The 22,122-nt window shown below is 37.3% G+C and overlaps 1 protein-coding gene across 1 annotated transcript in view; it reads right to left on the minus strand.

Annotated features, from left to right (window-relative positions):
- unc119a2 (unc-119 lipid binding chaperone a2) overlaps window positions 1–20,692 on the minus strand; it is a 60,585-nt gene extending 39,893 nt beyond the window's left edge. Inside the window, 1 exon segment of the mRNA NM_001040394.2 lies at window positions 20,385–20,692. Within this exon segment, the coding sequence (NP_001035484.1) occupies window positions 20,385–20,682 (298 nt within the window). The 5' untranslated portion in view covers window positions 20,683–20,692.
- Window positions 20,693–22,122: the final 1,430 nt, after the last annotated feature.

Here is a 22,122-nt window from a genome sequence, read left to right on the forward strand (position 1 = left end):
GATGATGGGTAATTTTGTATTTCAATAACCAAACTTGTAATATTTTCCAAGGGAAATCATATTTTTATTAACTCTTAAGTTTTCATTTATGATCATACTAAAATAAACACTGTGAATGACTGCAAAGCTCAGCAAAGATTTTTATTTGTCCAACATTTTTCTTGCTTGTCTTTGCTCCAAAATTAGTATCTATTTTAAGCTCTTTATCCTGATGCACTATAGGCTCACCTTTGGGCCGATAAGGCCAATGGCATAAGAGCACCAACTGGCAGGGCAGGTATAAAAATAGAAAGAACTCATCTGTCAAATTTGAATAAACAGCCACATGCAACACGCAAAAGCACAGTACATAAAATGAACTTAACTTATAGCACCTCTCTGAGATGCAAATATTATCATCAGAACAACAATTTTTCAATGTATTGTGCAGCACTACACTATAATTATGCACTAACATTCCATTCAAAACCAAAAATAACGTTCAGATGTCAATAGGAAGTTATTTATTGTCAAAAAATGATTAAACATTACAAAAAGCTTTCCATTAGGGGGATTGGATTGACCCCCTCCTGACACTGTGCTAAGGACACTAGGTTGCAAAAGAGTGGTGTACATTTTTAGCGCATTAAGCTTGGCAGATTAGCCATCTGGAACTTACGAGCACAAATAGTCACTAGAATAAGACAGAGGAAATGTCAAAGGACCAGGAGATGCTGTCCAGTCAGATATGCTTAATAAAACTTACAGAACCAGTTGGATTGGTTAGGTGGGACTGGTTGGTTAGTTAATTGACTCAAAACAACATGGCCGCAAAACTGAAGAGAAAATGAAATAATATGTTCCTTAAAAAAATAAATAAATAAATAAAAATAATAAGTAAAAAGGAAACCATTGGATGTTTATTGGATGGAAACAAATGCAATTTCAAATCTGCAGCCAATTGCTTGGGGGAGAGAAAAAAATCATAGGAAGATCTAGGGGAGTGAAGGGGCACAAAGTAACGCGGGGTTAAAATGTAACACAGGGTTTTAAGGTATTTGCTCAGGGTTAATTATGACATGCTTCCGAGGTTTTCACCACAGTGTCGGCAGACATCTTCCTGCCAATAATTGTAAAAGTTTGTGGATGAGAAACACAGGAGAAACTTTTTTTGTAGCATAAAAGTGTTTTTATTACAGTCGATATTTATTTACTTTAAAAAATCTGTGAAATTATGAACGTAAAATCTTAGATTGTTGTGATTACCGTCTTCTAGGCTAAAATAACACAAACAAAATCATTTTTTGAATTTTGAGAGTAATGTTAAGAACTTTTTAAATATATTTTTTTAATAAAAATATTGTGTTAATAGAAAAAAATATATTTTATTGTTAATAATGCAAATAAATGCATTGTACAATAATGGATAAATGGATAATAATGCAAATAGATTCAAATGTGTTTATCCAACAAATAAACACAAAAACATACCTTGCAATGTAGAATAAAAAATAAATAATCCAATTACTGAGGAAATGTAGCTACTATTTAAAGTAAACAGAAATTTAATGAACTGTGTGAAATCTGCCTTTTCAAACATGTGTTACAACTAACCCTCTGTCTGCTACAACTTGCCCCACAGGTGGGGTAAAAAGTAACATTTTTTACTCTTGGCACTTTTGGCAATACTGCACAGAAGCCAGGCGATCATACTTCCAAACAGTGCTCATTTATAAATGATATGATTAAAAAAAATTGTTTGTCTAACCCAGGGATCTCAAACTCGCGGCCCGCGGGCCATTTGCGGCCCTCAGTGCAATATTTTGTGGCCCGCGCCGACCGCTGTACACTGACAGAATCAGCGGAGCGGGGAGAGAGAGCGCTCCCCGATCCGCTGATTCCATCCGTACACAGAGGTCACTGGCATTCCCCGCCCGCCGTGTAAACAAAGGGGCGGGGATGCCGGTGACGTCACCACGCACCCCGCCCCTTTGTTAGACGCTGTGACGGGCGGGAAGTGTTAGGAGGGAACTCGCGCCGGCCAGAACCAAGGTAAGCTGTTCCTGCCCCTGCCTGCCACTTAGCTACCTATCTGCAGCCTGCCACCTACCTAGCTACAGCCTGCATCTTATATATATTATAGGTAGATACAGACTGGTACAGACTGATGTGACTGGAGTGGGGTGGGGGTGTTTTATTTATACATATATACGCCTTTTTTTAGGTGAGGGCAGGCACGTGCACACATAGGGCTCAACCTGTGCAGTGCACATGCCCTTTTTAGTCTTGGATAGAAAGTGCCCTTCCAAAATGATCAAAAGTGCCCCCGCGACGCGGCACACCTTTCTTTCTTTTTTTTTTTTTTTTTTAGTAATATACGAAAGTGAGAATATATAATCACAGTATGTTAACAAGAAATCGAAGAGACAAAAAGAGCAACAATTTTGGAAAAAGAAACAACAACAGATAACAAAAAATAAACAAACAAACAAAACAAAAAAAACAGGAGGGGTAAATACATTACAAGTTAAAGAAAAAGATTATATAATTTACAAATTTCAGTTGTTTTCGCGGCACACCTTATGGTCCCGCCCTTCAGTAGGCGTGCGACAACACCGCTCTTGAGTACGCGCGCGATAACACCGCTCTTCAGTACGCGCGCAGTTTTGAGTGAGTTCCCCCAAGCCATACTGAGGGTCTCAACTGCTTCCGCTCTAAAGCCAAATGTGGTTCAGATTTGTGAGAAGAAGCGCTGTCAAGTCTCTGGCAGCAAGGAGTAGGCAAAAGATGCCATGTTCAGAAAAACTGTTCATAATCTTCACTCAATGTTCTATTAATGTTCAGGACACTTCATGTTCAGAAGAAATAATTAAAACTGTTAATAATGACATTTGAGGACTTTTTTTTTGTGAAATCCCTTATGCGGCCCAGCCTCACCCAGACTTTGCCTCCTGCGGCCCCCAGTTAAATTGAGTTTGAGACCCCTGGTCTAACCCTATAACTTTGTTCACTATTTGACCAAAACCAAAAAGTGTTACTTTGTGCCCCGCTCTCCGATATTTATGGATTCCGGTTAAAGATTACAAGGTGAAAAAAGCATACATGGATGAATCATTCAATATTACCAATAACATGCATTTAAAAATAGATGAGTAGTTTCAGTAGTCATGTCAAAGCAGTAACTTAATCAGTATACTATCATCTCAATAACATTGCAAGCATTAGATGCTTGGTTTCCATTGAATACTTATTCATGTCTTTATCACCAGCAGAATGGATTACTGCAACAGCCTCCTCACTGGCTTTCTCAAAAAGACAGTCAGACAGCTGCAGCTCATCCAGAACGCAGCCGCTAGGATTCTGAGCAGAAGCGGAAAATCAGAGCACATCACACCTGTCCTCAGGTCTTTACACTGGCTCCCAGGTACATTCGGAATAGATTTTTTAAGTATCGTTACTGGCCTATAAATCACTACATTGCCTAGATATGCTGACTGAGCACAAACCTAACAGATCACTCAGATCTTTAGGATCAACTAAATTAGAAATTCCAAGAGTATAAAAGTAGGGTAATTCTGCCTTTAGCTACTATGCCCCCCACTGCTGGAATCAGCTTCCAGAAATGATGATATGCTCCAACATTAGGCACATTCAAATTGAGACTTCAAACACAAAACTGTGCTTTTACTGAATGAGCACTGTGCCATGTCTGACAGTTCGTACTATTGTCTTTCCTATCTTTTCAGTCCCTTTAAAACATGTTTTTAACACATCTTAATCCGTTTTAAATATTTGTTTTGTTGACTGTTATGTTTATTTTCTTATACTTGTTTCTTTTACTCCTGTTTATGTAAAGCACAATTACCATTGTGTATTAAATATGCTATTGATTTGCCTTGCCTAAACAAAATAGATTTACACAGACAAAAGAAAAAGCCTCTACGCTTATTTGAATACTTCAAACAAATAATTACATTTTAGTTTTTTGTTTGCTTCAAAGAAATTTGGCAATGAAATCGATGACAACAGACCTGCACAGAGCTGTTCCGTTAAACGTAGGGCTGTGCAATTAATCGAAAATCCGATTTCGATTTCGATTATGGCTTCTAACGATTATGAAAAACCATTAATCGTGATAAACGATTATTCCATTATTTACCGCCCCCTGTTCAGTTGTCCTCACTTGTTGCTCTTAAAAGCGCGAAAGACCGCAGATTGTGACGAGCAGAGAGCACACACATCTAAAGTCATTAACGCGAGCGCTTTAATGTTCAAATAGGTGTCAAAACGCGGTTTTGATTATTCATATTAACCCTCATTTTGTAATAAACAAACGAGTTGAGGAGGATCAAGACACGTGAAAGCGAAACCATTAAAGTGACAGAGCACAGCTGCCGCCTGTTTTATCATGATTAATAAAACAACGAGAAAATCCCTCTTTGCTCTTGACTTAAGACTTTTGTAGCTAAAGTGTTTTTCTTACGGTGAAGATGCTTAAAGCACAGTTTGTTTCATATTTTTTTTCTATTGTATTTATTTCTCTTTCCTTTACAGGGAGGAAAATAATAAATGCAGTTGAGGTCAGAATTATTAGCTCTCCTGAATATTAGCAACCTTTTCCCCCCAATTTCTGTTTAATGGAAAGAGGATTTCTGAACATAATAGTTTTAATCATTAATTTCTAATAACCGATTAATTTTTATCTTTGCTATGATGACAGCTCATAATATTTTAGTAGATACTTTTTTTAAATACAAACATTCAAATTCAAAGTGTGATTCAAAAGCTTAACTGAGGTAATTAGGCAAGTCATTATATAACAGTAGTTTCTTCTGCAGAGAATCAAAAATATATATTGCCTAAAGGGGCCAATAATATTGACCTTAAAAGAGGTTTCAAAATATTTAAATTTGCTTTTATTCTAGCCAAAACAAAACAAATCAGCCTTTCTCCAGAAGAAAAATATTAGAGGAAATACTGTTTATTCCTTGCTCTGTTAAACATCATTTGGGATATATTTATTTAAAAACAATTCTAAGAAGTACTAATAATTTTGACTTCAACAGTAATCGTTTGGAATAATCGTGATTACAATTATGACCAAAATAATCGTGATTATGATTTTTCCCAAAATCGAGCAGCCCTAATTAAACGCATGTCAGAGTTTTACAAGTTAGGTGAGAGGTTAACAAGGTCTGGAAGTAATATTATAAAAGCCGTCTAGTGAGGAAAAAACAAGGTGGCTTTCAAAATCAGAAGTGTGATTTTGCACATCGCTTCTACTGTATGAAGTATTTAGAATGACAGTTTAGTTGATGATTTTAGGACGAGCGTCTACCTTTCTGCTACGGAACAACCTGAAATTAATTACTTTTTGTTTATTATGTGCACCGAGCTGGAAAAGGAAGAAGATATTAGAGGAAAATGATTTTGTCCATGTATTAAAACACAAAGCCCGTTCCAAAGTATCCACTTTCATCCATTCAACATCAGCTGTGGAGAAAATCCCTGCACTTTTATTTTGAACCCACTATCACTAAAAGCACCTTCTTAAGGATGAGTACCGTCTACACTTGCAGGAAAAGAATGAGGAGAGCTCTGAACTCAGTGGCCTAATGCAGATTTTCAAGAATCCAAAATTGTACAGAGAAAAAAACATTTGGATGATGTATCTGTATCCATCAACCGACAGCATGTCCACCAAAATCTAGTACTTGTCCATCGCTCTTACTACTATAGATACATCTCCAGTGTCCATCTATCTCTGTTCCCCCTGTTTGTCTACAATAACCATTCAACTGAATTCATTCGGTCTTTAAATTAATCTACAATACCTACAGACACTCTCTATAGATCATCCATCAATATACAGTATCTATATATCCATCCATGCATCTAGTACATGCAACAGTACTTAGATGAAGTATCTATACAGTATCTATCTGTAGTATCCATCCATCCCTATAACTGGGAAACAGAGAAGAAATTGTTCCCAAGAAAGGTAGAGTGTCCGCTAGGGTTGGGCGATGTCGACCAAATCTGCAACGTACGATGTCTAATGTGAAACAACGCAATTGACGATGGCATCCTCGTATTAGGTGGAGGTGAATGAATTATTTATGAATAATTAATTAGTTCATAACGAATTAATTATTTTTAGCCTACCGTTTCAACTACCTGACCCACATGGTCTTTGTTTTACCCATAAATACATCATAAATAAATAAACATAAATTGCCACCTGTCAATCACTTTTTCAGCGAGACTCTTACATAGGCAGAGTGATCTGTGGCGTTATAATGGCGTCGACAAACTTGGTCAGTAAAAAAGGTGTACGACCAACAGCAACCAACCAACAGTATCTGGGGTTTTCACTAAAATTACCAAGTACAAGTATGAAAGCAAAAGATTGAAGCAGTGTACTGACTCCGCGACACGTTACCTGATAGATTCAAAAGACCGAAGAGTCGTTAGATAGAGACAAGATTAATTAAATACTATGTTTAACAACTATAGTGAGACACAATCCAATGCTACATCCTTGATAAACTGTCCAACGTGCACTGCTCTCTATAGCTCAGACGAGTGCATGACAGTGTGTGTGGCTATGTGTGTGGTCAAGTGATGTGCGTTTTTAGCGGACGAAGGGCTGGTCAGAAATGCTAGGTAAAACAGTGTGGATTATTCACCTTTAAAAATGTGAGTTCTGTGTTGGAAGTCTTGGCATTTGCTTTGGTCTGCATAACTCCACCCACTGCCAGTTTACCGAATTAAATTTCGGCACCCTGGGTTGCCTTGGCAGAAAACACATCATATTTAATTTCAGTCTTGAAGGCAATCTCAATGTACGCAAGCGCAGCTGAAAATCCGACCTTTGGAGGACAGCAGCAGCCTTCAAAATAAGATGCAGACTTGGAGTTATAAAAATTCACAAGAGATGGTTTTTAATTACCAAATATTTAAAATATTACCAACATAAACAGCTTATAGTGTAAGCCTCAATCGTCAGGCATGCTCATTCTAGTGTCATCAATATGTTAACCCGCATTTGTGACCAATTAGGGTGAAAAAAAAACCCTCTCCAATGCAAGGAGATGCTAGTTCAACCACTAAATACACAACCTTTAAAGGTTTTAATGACAAATAGGTGCAGTACGTGATTGTCTTCAGAAACATTTTTTGTTGTGCTGATTGAAAGTCTTCACAGTCCAATAGTCATGATTAAAGTAAATGATCTAAATGTGTTTATATGTATTTTTATATTCAGTATAAAGCATAAAATTAAAAAATTTCGATAAGCAGCTCAGACTATCTGTCAGCAAATGTAGATTCGCACTTCTGCGCATCTGTTCACGCAGATCCGCCAATCGCGCGTGCCCGTCTGCAAGCGCCGTGCGGACACGAGACGGATCAGGAGAAATCAAATGTTTCATAAGGTCCTTTTACAGCATCATTAATGCAGATTTATATTTAGTTTAACAACAAAACATTAGTAAATAGCGCTATTCCGCCTAACCTGCTTTATTGAGCTGAAGTTGCTTTTATATTCACATTGGGTCATTTTTGACCAATGACAGCCTTCCTATACTGTTTTCTGCTACTCTGAATATTTGCTCTGAAATAGCATGTAAGTGTGGCCAAGTAATAAATGTAATTCCTGCACGCCGACGCCCCTGGCTAAACACTAACTTACTGGCGAATAACATGAACTAGTGGGTTGTCTGTCTGCTGATGTGACGCAGTGCGCGTGCTCTCGATTTCAGGGGGTGTGGCTTTGAATCACAGTCCCTCCCCGCCGTCCAAAGATAATATGCTAAGCGGTTAGCATTTGGCAGACCTAATTTGGCAGCGGTTGGCAGATCACCTACTGAACCTTTAACTGCATGGAAAAATCAAAGCAAACTACCCAAAAATACCTGAAAATAATTGTAGTACAGAGCAAAAACTAGGTTACTATGTGTTACTCTCTGTCTTGATCATGCATTGTGCATTTAAGACAGTTATGCCCAGCAAAGACGTTTATAACAAATCAAAAATAATGAATTATCTCGTGACAGTTGTGTGCTTCCTTTGAGGACTGTATGAAAATGAATCTTTTCAGTGATGGGACATTAAAATGGGAATTTAAAAATGACCAAATTCCTAGTCAAAAATGCAATATAAACACTTATCCTACAAGACATTTGTGTTCTATGTTAAACATACTCGGGGTGCATAATACTGGATAAATCTAACATTGCAATATTTTATTCTGCAATAAATACTGCGATAAGGATACAATTTTACCAGATGACTTGAATATCTGTATTTGGAAAGAATTGGTCGTTTTAGATGGGTTGGGATGATTATGTAGGAGAGTGCTACAAGCGTAGATAAATACAATTAAGTATTCCATACCATACAAATGTGTTTTCTCATGTCACACTAACAGTTTTTAGGTATAAAGTAATAAAAAATGATAATGTGAAATAATACCGCAAAGTCTACTTTGTATGAATAATGATAATAATTAGCCCCTTTCACACAGTGATACCGGTAGATTTCTGGAAAATTTCCGGAACGACTTTACCGGTATATTCAAAAAAGCGCTGTTCACACAGGCGAGGACGTTACGGATATTTTCCGGAAAAGAGCATTCACACATCCATTCCAAAATACCGGTAAATTCTGACATCATTCACCACAAATGAGCTTTAAACGGCTGCACTTGTATTTGTAAACATTTGACTAAATTACAAACTCTGTGGATGATCAATATTGTGAACAACTTTCCCAGGATCACTTTCGCATGTCGAGATGTTCATAACATGTGCGTGTGCAGGTGCTCACAGGCTGTATCACAGGCACACGCAAAGCTTGAAGGTAAACAAACAACGGCTTATCATAAGCATCTCATCGATGATTATTAACACAGTTGGCATAAAGAAGAACATATAAACGTGATCTGACTAACTTCTAGCAGCTAAATGTGTCTGGAAAAATATTCAAAGGTTTTTATTCTCACAAACCGCGCGGACGTAAATGCGTCTGACTGTTGTGATTGGCTAAAGCAGAAGTCTTACGTCAGCACGTTCTAGACGTGCACGCGCTTATTACGGCAATCTTCCTTCTGCATTCACACAGCGCAGCATTCCGGCAAATTGACGGTAATGTTACAACTTCTCTATCCGGAAAATAGCCAGAACGAATTTACCGGTAATTTCAAAAAGGACCTGTTCACACATACAACCTTTCCGGAAAATTGCCGGCAATTTTCCGGAAAGGTCTGTATGTGTGAAAGGGGCTAAAAATTAATGTTAATTAATGGTTACAAATGGTAAAATTTCTTATGCATGAATGCATTTCAAATCATCTTACAGTCACAGGCAAATTATAAACTATGATCCATTGCATATGTTCGTAATGTGTCTATTGTGAATGCTTACATTGCGATATTGATGCTGGAACAATATACTGTGCAACCCTGAAACATCCAATGAATGATGGAATGATGCTGATGCCAAAATTTAGCATAATGCCAAAATCAAGCAACATTATAACTACAATAACAATCATAAAAGCGCATAAACACATTTGAGGATTCTGATTAATTTCATAATATATCTGTCTTTGAAAGCATTTCTAGCTATAACTGCATCTTGAAAGCAGGAAACTCACTCTTAATATTAAAGTGAGGAAGAGTGGCCTCACCTTCAACCCACAGACACCGTTTCCATGGTGAAACTCAACATATTCCTCAACAATCACAGAGAGAGCACTGCATTATCTAAAGCTGCTAATAAATGGTCAATCTGAGGATAATCAGATGCCGACATTTATGTTTTCTCAGCCTCTGTCAATTGCTCTCTGTTCATGCCACATTATGGGCTCAGATATAAATAGTCAAGTTAATAAAGTTGAGGAGGTAAACAAAACTGAGAATTGTTAGTAATTATAAGTGCTAACTAATGCTTTAAAGGTTTTTTACGAAATTCTGATTGTCAAATAAGCTCAGTGAGAATCAATTCAATACATGTTTATTTCTAAAGCGCTTTATCAATGTAGATTGTCAAAGCAGCTTAACATAGAAGCTCAAGTAAATTGAAACGGCGTCAGTCCAGTCACAGTATTTAGTTCAGTTCAACAAGGTTTAAATTTCACTACTGAAAGTCCTAACACTGAAGAGCAAATCCATCAATGTGCAGCTCTACAAGTGTAATCAAAGCAAGCAGAGAAACAAAACTTTATCAACTGACAAAAGTCAAAGAAAAAAAAAAACTTGAGAAACCCAGTTGGGCACAACCAAATGTAAATGTAAACATGGGTGGAATAATGTTATCATCACTATCAATATACACATGTAAAAAAAAAAAAAAAAAAAACACTTATTTTATACATTATTAAGGAATGGTCAAATTAGTCCGATCTCAAAAACATAACTATTTTACACAATGTCAGAAAAGGTGTCTAATTCGTATAAATTTAAAGTTTAATTTGTATAAAAATATGATTTTTAAAGAGAGCCACTAAATCAAACTGAGACTGCAAAATGAGACTGCGTTGATCAGAGTAAGTTACCATACTCAACTTATGTTATGTTTAATCTGACAAATATAAACGCACGATATTGCGATATTTTCTTTTCTTTATCAATATTGTGACATAAATACCGTTTCACTAAATGGTTTTAATAGCTCTGTTTGTATTCAGTTACAGAGTTTTAAAAAAATAAAAATAAAGTAAAAATCACAAAAATGCGTTTTTTACTTTGCTTTGTCTTGTTTCTAGTCCTAAAGAGAGTTTTTAGAGCAAGGGAAAATATTGTTGTGTTTTCACCTTTAGGAGAAATAAGTCAAAATTAAAAGTTTTTTCCTAAAACAGTCCAAATAAATGTATGTAAAATTCCGTATAAAAAATTTTATGCAATTTATCTTTGTTACTTCTCCATACATCAGTTTTTTTTAGCCTAAATGTTTTAAAACTCTCTTGCTGAGTCACAGGCCTTAAAAATACACTCATTCATTCATTCATTTTCTTGTCGGCTTAGTCCCTTTATTAATCCGGGGTCACCACATCGGAATGAACTGCCAACTTATCCAGCAAGTTTTTACGCAGCGGAGGCCCTTCCAGCCGCAACCCATCTCTGGGAAACATCCACACACACATTCACGCACACACTCGTACACTACGGACAATTTAGCCTACCCAATTCACCTTTACCACATGGCTTTGGACTGTGGGGGAAACCGGAGCTCCCGGGGGAAACCCACACGAACGCAGGGAGAACATGCAAACTCCACACAGAAACACCAACTGAGCCAAGGCGACCCAGCGACCTTCTTGCTGTGATGCAACAGCACTACCTACTGCGCAGCTGCTTCGCCCCATAAAAATACATGTTAATGATAATCTTTCACTATTATGGTTAAACTCATCAGTGAGTCATTAAATCACATGTGTTCTGTGGCTCCTGGTCAGCCATAATTCAGACTCAACATTGCATATGTTGCGATGTGACTATTGTGGATGTGCACATTGCGATATTGATGCTGAAATGATATATTGTGCAGCCCTAGTAAAACCTAAAGATTTAAAATGAAAATTAATTCGGATTTTGGGCTGGACTGTTTTATAAAAAAAAATTTAACAATAATGATAACGATAACGAGTTTAACCATAATTTTTGTTGCCAAAAGCATAGAGTTTAGTTCCTAGTATCTAAAATTTTTAAAACGTCCATTTCCCACTAACACTTGAGCACATTCTTATACACCGTCATCGGTTCACCACTCTTCACTGCTATTCACAGATACAGGGACACTGGAGCATTTCAAAGTCACATCGATCAGCTAGTCTGTCTATGAGCTGTTACACGAGTGATTCGCTGATGGATCGACTGATCTACATGACTTTGAAATGCTTCATGTCCCAGTATCCATATTTGCACCTGGTAAACAGAGGTGATAAGCGGTAAACCAATGACCTTCATGGCTAATCACAGTCATTTCTGTTGAGCATGTGAACACAATGGCCAATCAGCTGTGTTTAAGATTGCTCTCATCAGTCCTCAAATGCTAGAAGGTAATGGATGTAGGGTTGTCATGATACCATAAATTTAGGCCACAATACTATACAAACTGAAGTATCATGATACCAAGTAGTATTGCGATACAGTATTAATTCATAACTCAAATCTACGAAATAAAGAAAATGGTCACAAAATGTAATTCATAATTCCCTTTATTGGAAAACGTTTAATTTGTACAGATATTTTGTATCTGTAAATTTACATTTCTCTTTGTATTGTGTGTTTTATTTGGATATACTGTGACGATTTTGTTGTTACTGCAATAATAATAAATAATTAAATAAATGAATCATTGACCCCACTATAGGATCTGTCATGACTTCAGAAATCTACGACCCATCTGAATCGACAGTTCTGTTTTTAACACCGCCCAACCTATGCTCGGCTAATCTCACGGACCAGCGGCTGCAGCCTTGGCTAAACTCTATTGCATAGAAATATAAAAAGTGTACGCGCGTGTAAAGTGAGAATTCAGCAAAGAATCAGCCTTGAGTGAAAGAAAAATGATTGCGCATGTGTGCTTTAAGAAATAACCCATGAGAAAGTCTATCGGGCCCACAGGAGATGTGCACATGCGATGGTTTACAACAAGCTTGCCGGCTCGTATTTGATCACATCTAGGTACAGTTCTGTGCGCAGTTATACTCTTGCAGTTCACCGCGCGTGTAAACATCACCTGTGCGCTCTGTTCTTTTTTACATAGATTTGCCGTCATGCTGATCAGTCTATTCACTCACTTTTGCTCCATCTTTCCATTATAGTCAATGGCATCATAGGCTACAAACGTTACATAGGAAAGGAGTGAAGATATCAGTGTTTTCGGCCATAGCCAGGGCTGGCGTGTCCATAGAGGAAACCTAGGCAACCGCCTAGGGTGGCAAAATAGAGAGGGCAGCGTCCGCGACACCTCCCTCACCCCCCGCCACCTCATATCCGTGCCTAGGGTGGCAGAAAAGAGAGGACGGCATCCGCGATACCTCCCTTAACACCCGCGCCCTCAATTAGGTCCACGATCCAGGTGGGGTATTGTAGAACCGTTAATGACAAAACTACCGTTTATAAACTACAGTGGCACTGCCATTATTTTGGAGCCATAGTATCGCGGTGCAATGGAAGTACCGGTAAACCGTGCAACCCTAAATGGATGTTTTAAAACTTCAGTTATGATTGGTAACAAAGTTAATACTTCCAACAACACTAATAGTTACCGTTACAATGATCAAAGTGAAGTGTATAAATGTATAATATAATTATTTTGCAAAAAAATATATATATTTTAAAGCCTGAAAACCTTTCTTCATTGCATTTGCATCTGGAGAAACAAAAGGAGGACAATAGTTCAGTGCATTAAAATTCCAGTAACCAAAGCTGAGGGTATAGTCGCTTAATGAGTCAGCGTCAACTACTGAAGGAAGAATATGTCTTGCATACTGCGAGTTTGAGTGGGCAGCATGTTTCAGAAGCTCAACAGGACAGCTTATCAAGTCAGAGACTGCACACAGGTAAAATTATGTAACTGCTTTGAGCAAATAAACAAGTTGGTTGAGTGAGCTAAAAACAAGCATCATCTGCATGTTCTGCATTTGTAGGGCACATAAAAAAAAATAACTTTACACTCAGCAAAAACAAGGACAAACTATTATTGTTATTTTTTTTATTTTGATGTCACTAAGTTCATTCCTTTTTTTTTACTTTGAGTTTCATTTTTAGTTCTGAATAAATAATTAATCAATTCAATCTCATGTTTTTTTTTAACACTTACACACTGCCTTCAAAACGTTCATCTCTTATCCAACACTTTTTTGTTTTTTTCATTTTTTGCATCCGTAGCCGATTTTTGACAGGTGGTTTAAAAATTTACAGACACCGTGGCATAGTTTTTTAAATTTGGGTTTTGCAGATCATACAGTAGTATGACATCATTTTCTATGAAAATTTCATGAAGACTTTTGTATAATAGTATCTTAATAATAATAATAATAATAATAATAATACTACATTACAGTGATAGCAAATCAAATACCTCAAAATATTAACAGAAAATTAAATATTATAATATACATATTTACAGTATATTCTAATTAATTTCTTAAACACGTTGAACATTTTAAAAATCACACATTAATTTAGTACAACTTGTGTGGTGAAAGTTCTGACAGGGCAGGCAAAAAAGAAAAAAGAAAAAAAAAGAATATGTTTTGTGTTATGCCATGCTTTTCAAAAATTATTTATTTTGATCCCCCCCCCCCCAAAAAAAAAAAACAATTACTAAAATTAAAATTGTTTTGATAAACAATTAATAATATAATAATATTAATAATATAATATCTTATGAATTGTTATTATAACACATAATATGTTTATCCTAAAATATGTTTCCTTAAATAATTTTAAAAGCCTGCATTCATGCAAATTGTGCTTGACTATCATGTCCTATAGCTGGAGTCTGGTCCTTTTATTTATGCGAGGGAAAAGGACAATGAATTTGCATAATAACTGTTATTAACAGAAAATAAAGAGGCCTGTCAAGAGAGAGATACATTCCTGGGAAGAGCACTGTATAAGAACAAACAAATAATAAACACTGTAGAACACATTGAGGTCTAGACTAAAATGAGGCCAAGAACAGCCATAAATGAGACAGCAGCTGTACATCTGACCAATCAGAGCTCCTAAAAGAATGCTTTCTGTTTATAAATACTTTCAGTATCCAAAATGCAAAAAACACAAGCAAGGGTTATTTTGCTAAAATAAACCAATTTCAAATAATATTCCTCTAGGCATTTTTAAAAAGTAAAAGCGTTTTAACATACAGTATAAACCAAACCAACAGACTACTGTATGGCGATAGTCAAAAATTAACAAATTGTGATTTAAAACAAAGTTGTATCTTTGAAAATACAACACAATAAAACAGTACAAGGCTGTGTTATAAATGTGTTTAATAAGGAAACAATGATCCTATGAACGATTACTAAACATGAGGAATAGAAAACTGCTCAAGTTACAAGTTGTATCTATAGTAACACTATATTTCCCGTTTATAGCAACTTTAAATGTGCTGTATAAAAAATACTTTATAGAGAACTTTAGAGAGATTGACTTGATTACATCATTCATAGTGCTTTATGAACCATCCCTTTAAGGCAGTGGTTCTCAATTCCAGTCCTCGGGGCCCCCACTCTGCACATTTTGTATTTCTCTCTTATTTAAGGTTGTTGTTAGACTAGATATGATTGTGCCTGTAAGTTAAGGAGAATTATTTATATTATTTATTAAATTTCCCATTGTATTTTTGTAATATCTACCTCTACCCCAACCCTAAACCCAACCAGTTATGTAAAAACATAGTTGTACCAAGAATTATTTATGTTATTCATTAAATTATACCCAAAATGTGTATTTCCTTAACGCCTACCCCCACCCCAACCCTAAACCCAACCATCACAGTATTGTAAAAATTTTAATTATTGTTATACTGTTACAAAAAGGATGCTTTTACCCTTATTTGGATCTCTCTGTTGATGAGTTGATCTGAATCAGGTGTCAGGGCTCGAAATTAACTTTCTTACTTGGTAGCACCGGTGCTCCCAAACTGAAATATTTAGGAGCACCAGAAAAAATGTAGGCGCACCCACCAAAAATGAATGATATATTTGACAAGTTGTATATTAAGGGATTTATTGTATTTTTGAAAACAACATCAATTGGGACTAACAAAACCCAGAACAACTATAACTAATGCTGTGATGACTTAATATTTGTGCAATAATTCCAAAGTGAATGTTGAATAATTATAAATATCAATGATGACAATAATACTAATAATGAATTATATTTCTCATCATCATGCTGTCTTGAATGTGCTTTAATGTAAGTTATCTGCTATATAAAGTCCGACTGTTACTTTCTGAAAAATAAATTGATGGTTTGCATCAAACACAAATGAAGCATTGTAGTAAGAAATATTTATTTTGTACTATTGTTTTTATATGCATGTCAATTTAATAAATAATATTTCTGCTACAAAACAAACAAAATAATATAATAAATCATTCAATTCAATGCTGAAAGCTACAAAGCATTCATCAGTAATTAAATAGAAAAATAATACACACCTCAAGAAAGATCGGTTCGTGTTGTTTTAATGCTCAGCCTCGTTACGCGCTGAATTACATTTTTCTGTGTTTGCGGAAAAGCATGCGAGTCAGCCAGCCCAATACGAGGGGGGCAGAGCAGGATTCTCCCGATGAACACCGGCGCAATACTGTTCTTTGTTATAACCTGCATCAGTTTAAACTCAGTAATGGCAAGCTTCTTTGGCAATGGTGTTTTAGCGGAAATTTGCGCTGTTGTAGCCTGATCTCACGAGGAAACGTATAAAAAAGTTACGAATTGCCATGAGATTGTGTTGGCTGAACACTTGCATGCAACGCATCGAGAGTCAGTATACTTTTCACTCTTCAGCCATTTGCATTTCCCACGGTCACAAACGCTCCCTCCCTGTCGACTGACAGCGGAAAGTCTTGAGTGATTGACAGCTAATATGAACCAATATAGCGGCAGGGAAGACCGATTTTACCACTTTTTAAATATAAACCCAATATATATTATGAGGTCGCATAGTTTAAATTTCGGGCGCATATGCGATGATTTAACTGTCTAATCCATTTCTTTTTACAGTAAGAAATACAGGTTTTGCAGGTTCAAATGCGTGTGTCTGACGGTGAATGCATGACTGAGAGACCTGAATTATGCTGTTTTTTTGCCAGGAGAGTTTTTTTTTTACTTCAAAGAGTGCAAAGTTTCTCTGTCTTCTTCTCTGCTTACTAACGCTGCCATGTTGTTTGTGTGTCTCTATAGCAAATGCGGGGATGACTAGGGGAACCCAGACGGGAGCGTCACATGCTTGGGTGAAAACCGATTTTCATTCAAACAAATCGATATAAATTTTCTATTAAAGTTAATCGATTTATGCCCCAGCCCTACTCAAAAAAAATTAACATGGCCTGAAAAAGAAAAACCAAGGTCAACTACAGTTAGAGTGAATTCTGTTATCCTGTGAAAAGGGGTGGAAAAAAACAAGACGAGTAGACACTGATAAAGCTAGTTTACATTTACATTTACATTTAGTCATTTAGCAGACGCTTTTATCCGAAGCGACTTACAAATGAGGACAAGGAAGCAATTTACACAACTAAGAGCAACAATGAATAAGTACTAAAGGCAAGTTTCAGGTCTGTAAAGTCTAAGAAGGGAAGTATTAGTAGTATTAATTTTTTTTTTTTTTTGTGTACAGTTAGTGTGATATTCAAAGAGGCAATTGCAGATTAGGAAGTGAAGTGGAGACTAAATAGTTGAGTTTTTAGTCGTTTCTTGAAAGTAGCGAGTGACTCTGCTGTTCTGATGCAGTTAGGGAGTTCATTCCACCAACTGGGCAGATTGAGCGTGAGCGTTCGCGAAAGTGATTTCTTCCCTCTTTGGGATGGAACCACGAGGCGACGTTCATTCACAGAACGCAAGTTTCTGGAGGGCACATAGATCTGCAGAAGTGAGAGCAGATAAGAAGGTGCTAGGCCAGAAGTCACTTTGTAGGCAAACATCAGAGCTTTGAATTTGATGCGAGCAGCAACTGGCAGCCAGTGCAAACGGACTAGCAGCGGAGTGACATGTGCTCGTTTAGGTTCATTGAAGACAACTCGTGCTGCTGCATTCTGGAGCAGTTGAAGAGGCTTGATAGAGTTAGCTGGAAGCCCAGCTAGTAGAGAGTTGCAGTAATCCAGTTTGGAGAGAACAAGAGCTTGAACAAGGAGTTGACCTGCATGTTCAGATAAGAAGGGTCGGATCTTTCTGATGTTATAGACTGTGAATCTGCACGATCGAGCAGTTCTAGAAATGTGGTCAGAGAAGTTTAGTTGGTCATCAATCGTTACTCCAAGGCTTTTCACCATTTTGGATGCAGTAATGGTTGCCCCATCCATCTGGATTGAAAAGTTATGGTGTAGAGTTGAGTTGGCAGAAACTACAAGCATTTCCGTTTTTGCGAGGTTCAGCTGAAGATGATGATCTTTCATCCAGTGTGAAATATCCAACAGGCAGGCTGAAATGCGAGTTGGAACCGAGGGATCATCAGGATGAAAAGAGAGGTATAGCTGGGTATCATCAGCATAGCAGTGGTAGGAGAATCCATGTCTCTGGATGACTGGACCTAGAGATGACGTGTAGATGGAGAAGAGAAGTGGCCCAAGAACAGAGCCTTGAGGTACCCCAGTGTTTAGATGCTGTAGGTTGGACACCTCACCCCTCCAAGACACCCTGAATGACCTGTCAGTGAGGTAAAATCTGAACCATTGTATAACAGTGCCCGCAACGCCCAGTGACTCGAGCGTAGATAGCAGGATCTGGTGGTTGACAGTGTCAAAAGCAGCTGACAAGTCCAGCAAAATGAGGACTGATGATTTAGAGTCTGCTTTAGCCAGTCTGAGATCCTCCAAGACCGAGAGCAGGGCAGTCTCAGTTGAGTGGCCTTTCTTAAAGCCGGATTGCTTGTTGTCCATGAGATTGTTTTGAGTAAGAAAGTCCAGGACTTGATTGAACACTACTTTCTCCAGAATCTTGGCCATGAATGGAAGCAGGGATACTGGTCTGTATTTTTCATGTAGCGTATGGTCCAGGTTGGGTTTCTTTAGCAGTGGGGTTACCCTAGCCTGCTTAAATGAAGTGGGGAAACAATTGCACTGATTATTGCTTCATATTTAAATTTTATGCAGAGAGGTGATCTTCTATTGGTCTCGCACATTCACATGTTGCGATTTTGCATATCAAAGTTCACCAAACTTGAACTTCAAAGCAGCAATATGCGAAACTTGACGCATAAGCCTGCGTTTCCGGTCTGCTGCATTCACATGCATATGAAAGGAAGTCTATAGGGCATATAGTCCAGTGTGTTTGCGGCTTAATATTTTTTTTCATTCTTCACATACAAGTAAAGGAGTTAAAAATGTCTTTGAAGGGATATACTGAAAGCAAACAGTTCAACAGTTCATCTGCAAACAGGGATATACTGATAGTTCACGCAGCAAAGCTCCATGAAACAGCATTCTTTTCTTATGTCGTGAGTGAAACCTCACACTTTACTTTCCAAGCAAAATCATCTTGAGTTCAGCTAAATATATAAATTAAAAAATCTGTCTAGAATCTTTCACATTAAAAATTGCTGGATTGTTTGAAGCTTGTTTCAAAGTTTGTGTAAAATATAAACAAACCAACTAATAGACTGAACTTGGGTTAAACCTATTCAGTTTTACAGACTGACTAAGCTCAGGTTAAGCCAGGACTTGGCTTTAGTTAGATTTGGATATTTAAGCTTTTTTTATCCTTAAAAGCACATTTGTGGTGCACATCTTGAGACAAAACAATTGCACTGATGTGTTTTAAGGTATGTTATTTCTAGTAAAAGGCAGCTCAACCATAGCATTAGTCTGAGACTAGCCTTAAGCCTCATCTGTGAAACTGGGGTTAAACTTAAATGTAACTCATTAGTTGTTTTTCTCCACATTATACTCAGAATTAGATTGAAACTACTAACAATTTTAAAGTTATACACATTGGCAATAAAACAAATTGTCCAGGTGCACCAAAAAGGCAAGAGTTCTGACAGATTAAAGTAAAAAAAAACTACAAATCCTATTTAAAATTGCTAGGGAATTTCTAAAAATAAATTAATAAAATAATCCGAACTTCAAAGAATGCAAATCTGACCTCTTACAAATGCATGCAACCCAATCATAAAGGTTGATGGGATGTGGATGTTGTATAAGTCATCACACGGGCATTTAAAAACACTAATGGAGGGCTTATTGGCCACCTGTTACCTAACCATGCTTAGGACTTCAAGGCTGAACAATCTGAGGAGGTTAATTATAGTTGATCCTTAGGAAATGACACTTCCCATGCCATACATTTCTTCCAGTGTCCAAAGTCACCCATTTACTGTTGAGTTCAGTTAAACCAAAACAGGGTCATATAACACTAATAATAAAGCCCTTTGATGGGTGAGCAACACTGCTGCACAACACTGCAATATTTATACACAAATGGCCCGAAATGTTGAAGGTTTATGCAAATATGTTATTAAAATCCAAGCAAGTGCTTTCTTGTTCAAGAAACCAAACGTTCTACAATGGCTACAATATGGCGTATATAGCATAGTCAAGTGTTCATAAACAAGAGCATCTGTGATTACTCAGTCTGCGTTGATACAAAGCGCGACCTATTCAATAGCCTTGCGACAACGTACGATGTTTAACGAAATATTCCGATCCACTCGATCACTTACTTTCGGTGATCTTCTGCAATCCCAGCACATCCTCCGGACTGATGGTTTTGTTGGCGAGCAGTTCCTCCTCTGTGGTTACAGGGACCCCGAGGTCTGTCGTGTTGCAGCCCTTCTTGACTTTCATGGCCTCGGTTGAATCCGGCTTGGAGTTCGCCTTGCTGCCGCGGATGCTGTGGCGGTTATTGCCGTTGCCGGTGTCTCCGTTGCTGCTGCTGCAACTACCGGGATTAACGCCGCCGGACTTCTTAGAGCTCGATGGGTCCTGGCTGTTGCCTGTGCTGGTACAAGAATAGCTCATTATCCGTTCCTCCTCCTCCACCCCCCTACTCCCCCGGTCTAGCAAAGACACAAAACAGTCACCCTCCCGCACCCGAAGGGCTGAGCAGGTCGCCCGCTTTAGAGGTATTTAAATCCTCCTGTTCTCCGCTCGGTCCGAGTCTCTCTAGCGCTCTCGATCGGGGACGAACCACTGCTCGGCAGAGGGGGTCGCCTGCATTTCGCTAGCGCACGGACACAACACAGATATTCATTGACTGAAATGTAAAGACTGTTTTGGGTGCGGTAATATGTGATCTTGAGGGAATTAAATTTGACTGAGTCTGAACTAAATTGTTGATTCTAGAAAATAATTCGCGCCGATATCGGTTTGATGTTGCTACCCTTTTCATTGCGTGGAACAGTCCGAGTTGATTCCTGAATTTAGTGAACGTGAATTCAACTCACAAAACAAATGCATACTAAATAGGAAATGGGAGAAATGTTATGTTGAAATGATTAATTATGCAATATTAAACTGATGACCCTGTGTACATTAAATTTTTTTGCTGCTGTGTTAAATCGGTTACTTATCTTGATTCCAAATTCACGTTTATAATGGGTGTAAAAGGTCTACACGAGTTTGGAGTAGATTCAAATTGACTTTAATCCTAATTAGCGTTCACACATGATTTGGAATCAATTAAGGCAAACTCTGGTGCGCTTCCTATTGTGTAAACGCTACCATGCAAACTGGGTTTGTTTCGTTGGTTATATAGGCTAAACACACGACCAAAGACATCTAAACCAAAAACTTGGTGTGTGTTCATAAAATGTGACCTCACATATTAAAATAATGTTCTGCTTTTTCTTTTAAGAGCTACATTGACGTCACTTTTTTTTTTAAAAGTTCTCAGCAAATAAAAAAATCGAACAAGCATTACATTGCATTGTTTTGGATATTTGGTAAGATCTGAGGCAACATAAATGTCAAATGACTTCATGTCTATGTGCATTTTTAGGTTCAGTCTTGAAAAATGACATTGTGACATTAAGCAAACGAGATTATTTTTGCTTTCTAAAATAATAATAAAAAACTATAGAAGTATAAACCATTAAACATTTTTGTGTTCCCCAAAGAACACAGTATAAAGAATTCTCAAAAGAGCTTTTTTTTAAAAATTAATTTACAAATGTAAATCCTTTAACATTATCTGCCTTTTTCATAATGTAACTTCTGTTAAACATCTGAACAATCAGCCAAGGTTTTTCTAAGCACCTTCAAAAACTCGATGCAATGACTCCACTTGTCCTTCACTCAACAAACCTTTAATTTTAAACGTATATCAAGTTACTTTCAACAGACCAGAGCATAACCACAGGATCTTCATTATTTCCTCATAGCAATATAATTATCTGCTAAAGGTTTATGCAACACACAGTTAAAACAAAAGCTCATCTTTGGCATTATATACACCTTTTC

This window comes from Danio rerio, chromosome 21, assembly GCF_049306965.1.
Source record: "Danio rerio strain Tuebingen ecotype United States chromosome 21, GRCz12tu, whole genome shotgun sequence".
NCBI lineage: Eukaryota > Metazoa > Chordata > Actinopteri > Cypriniformes > Danionidae > Danio > Danio rerio.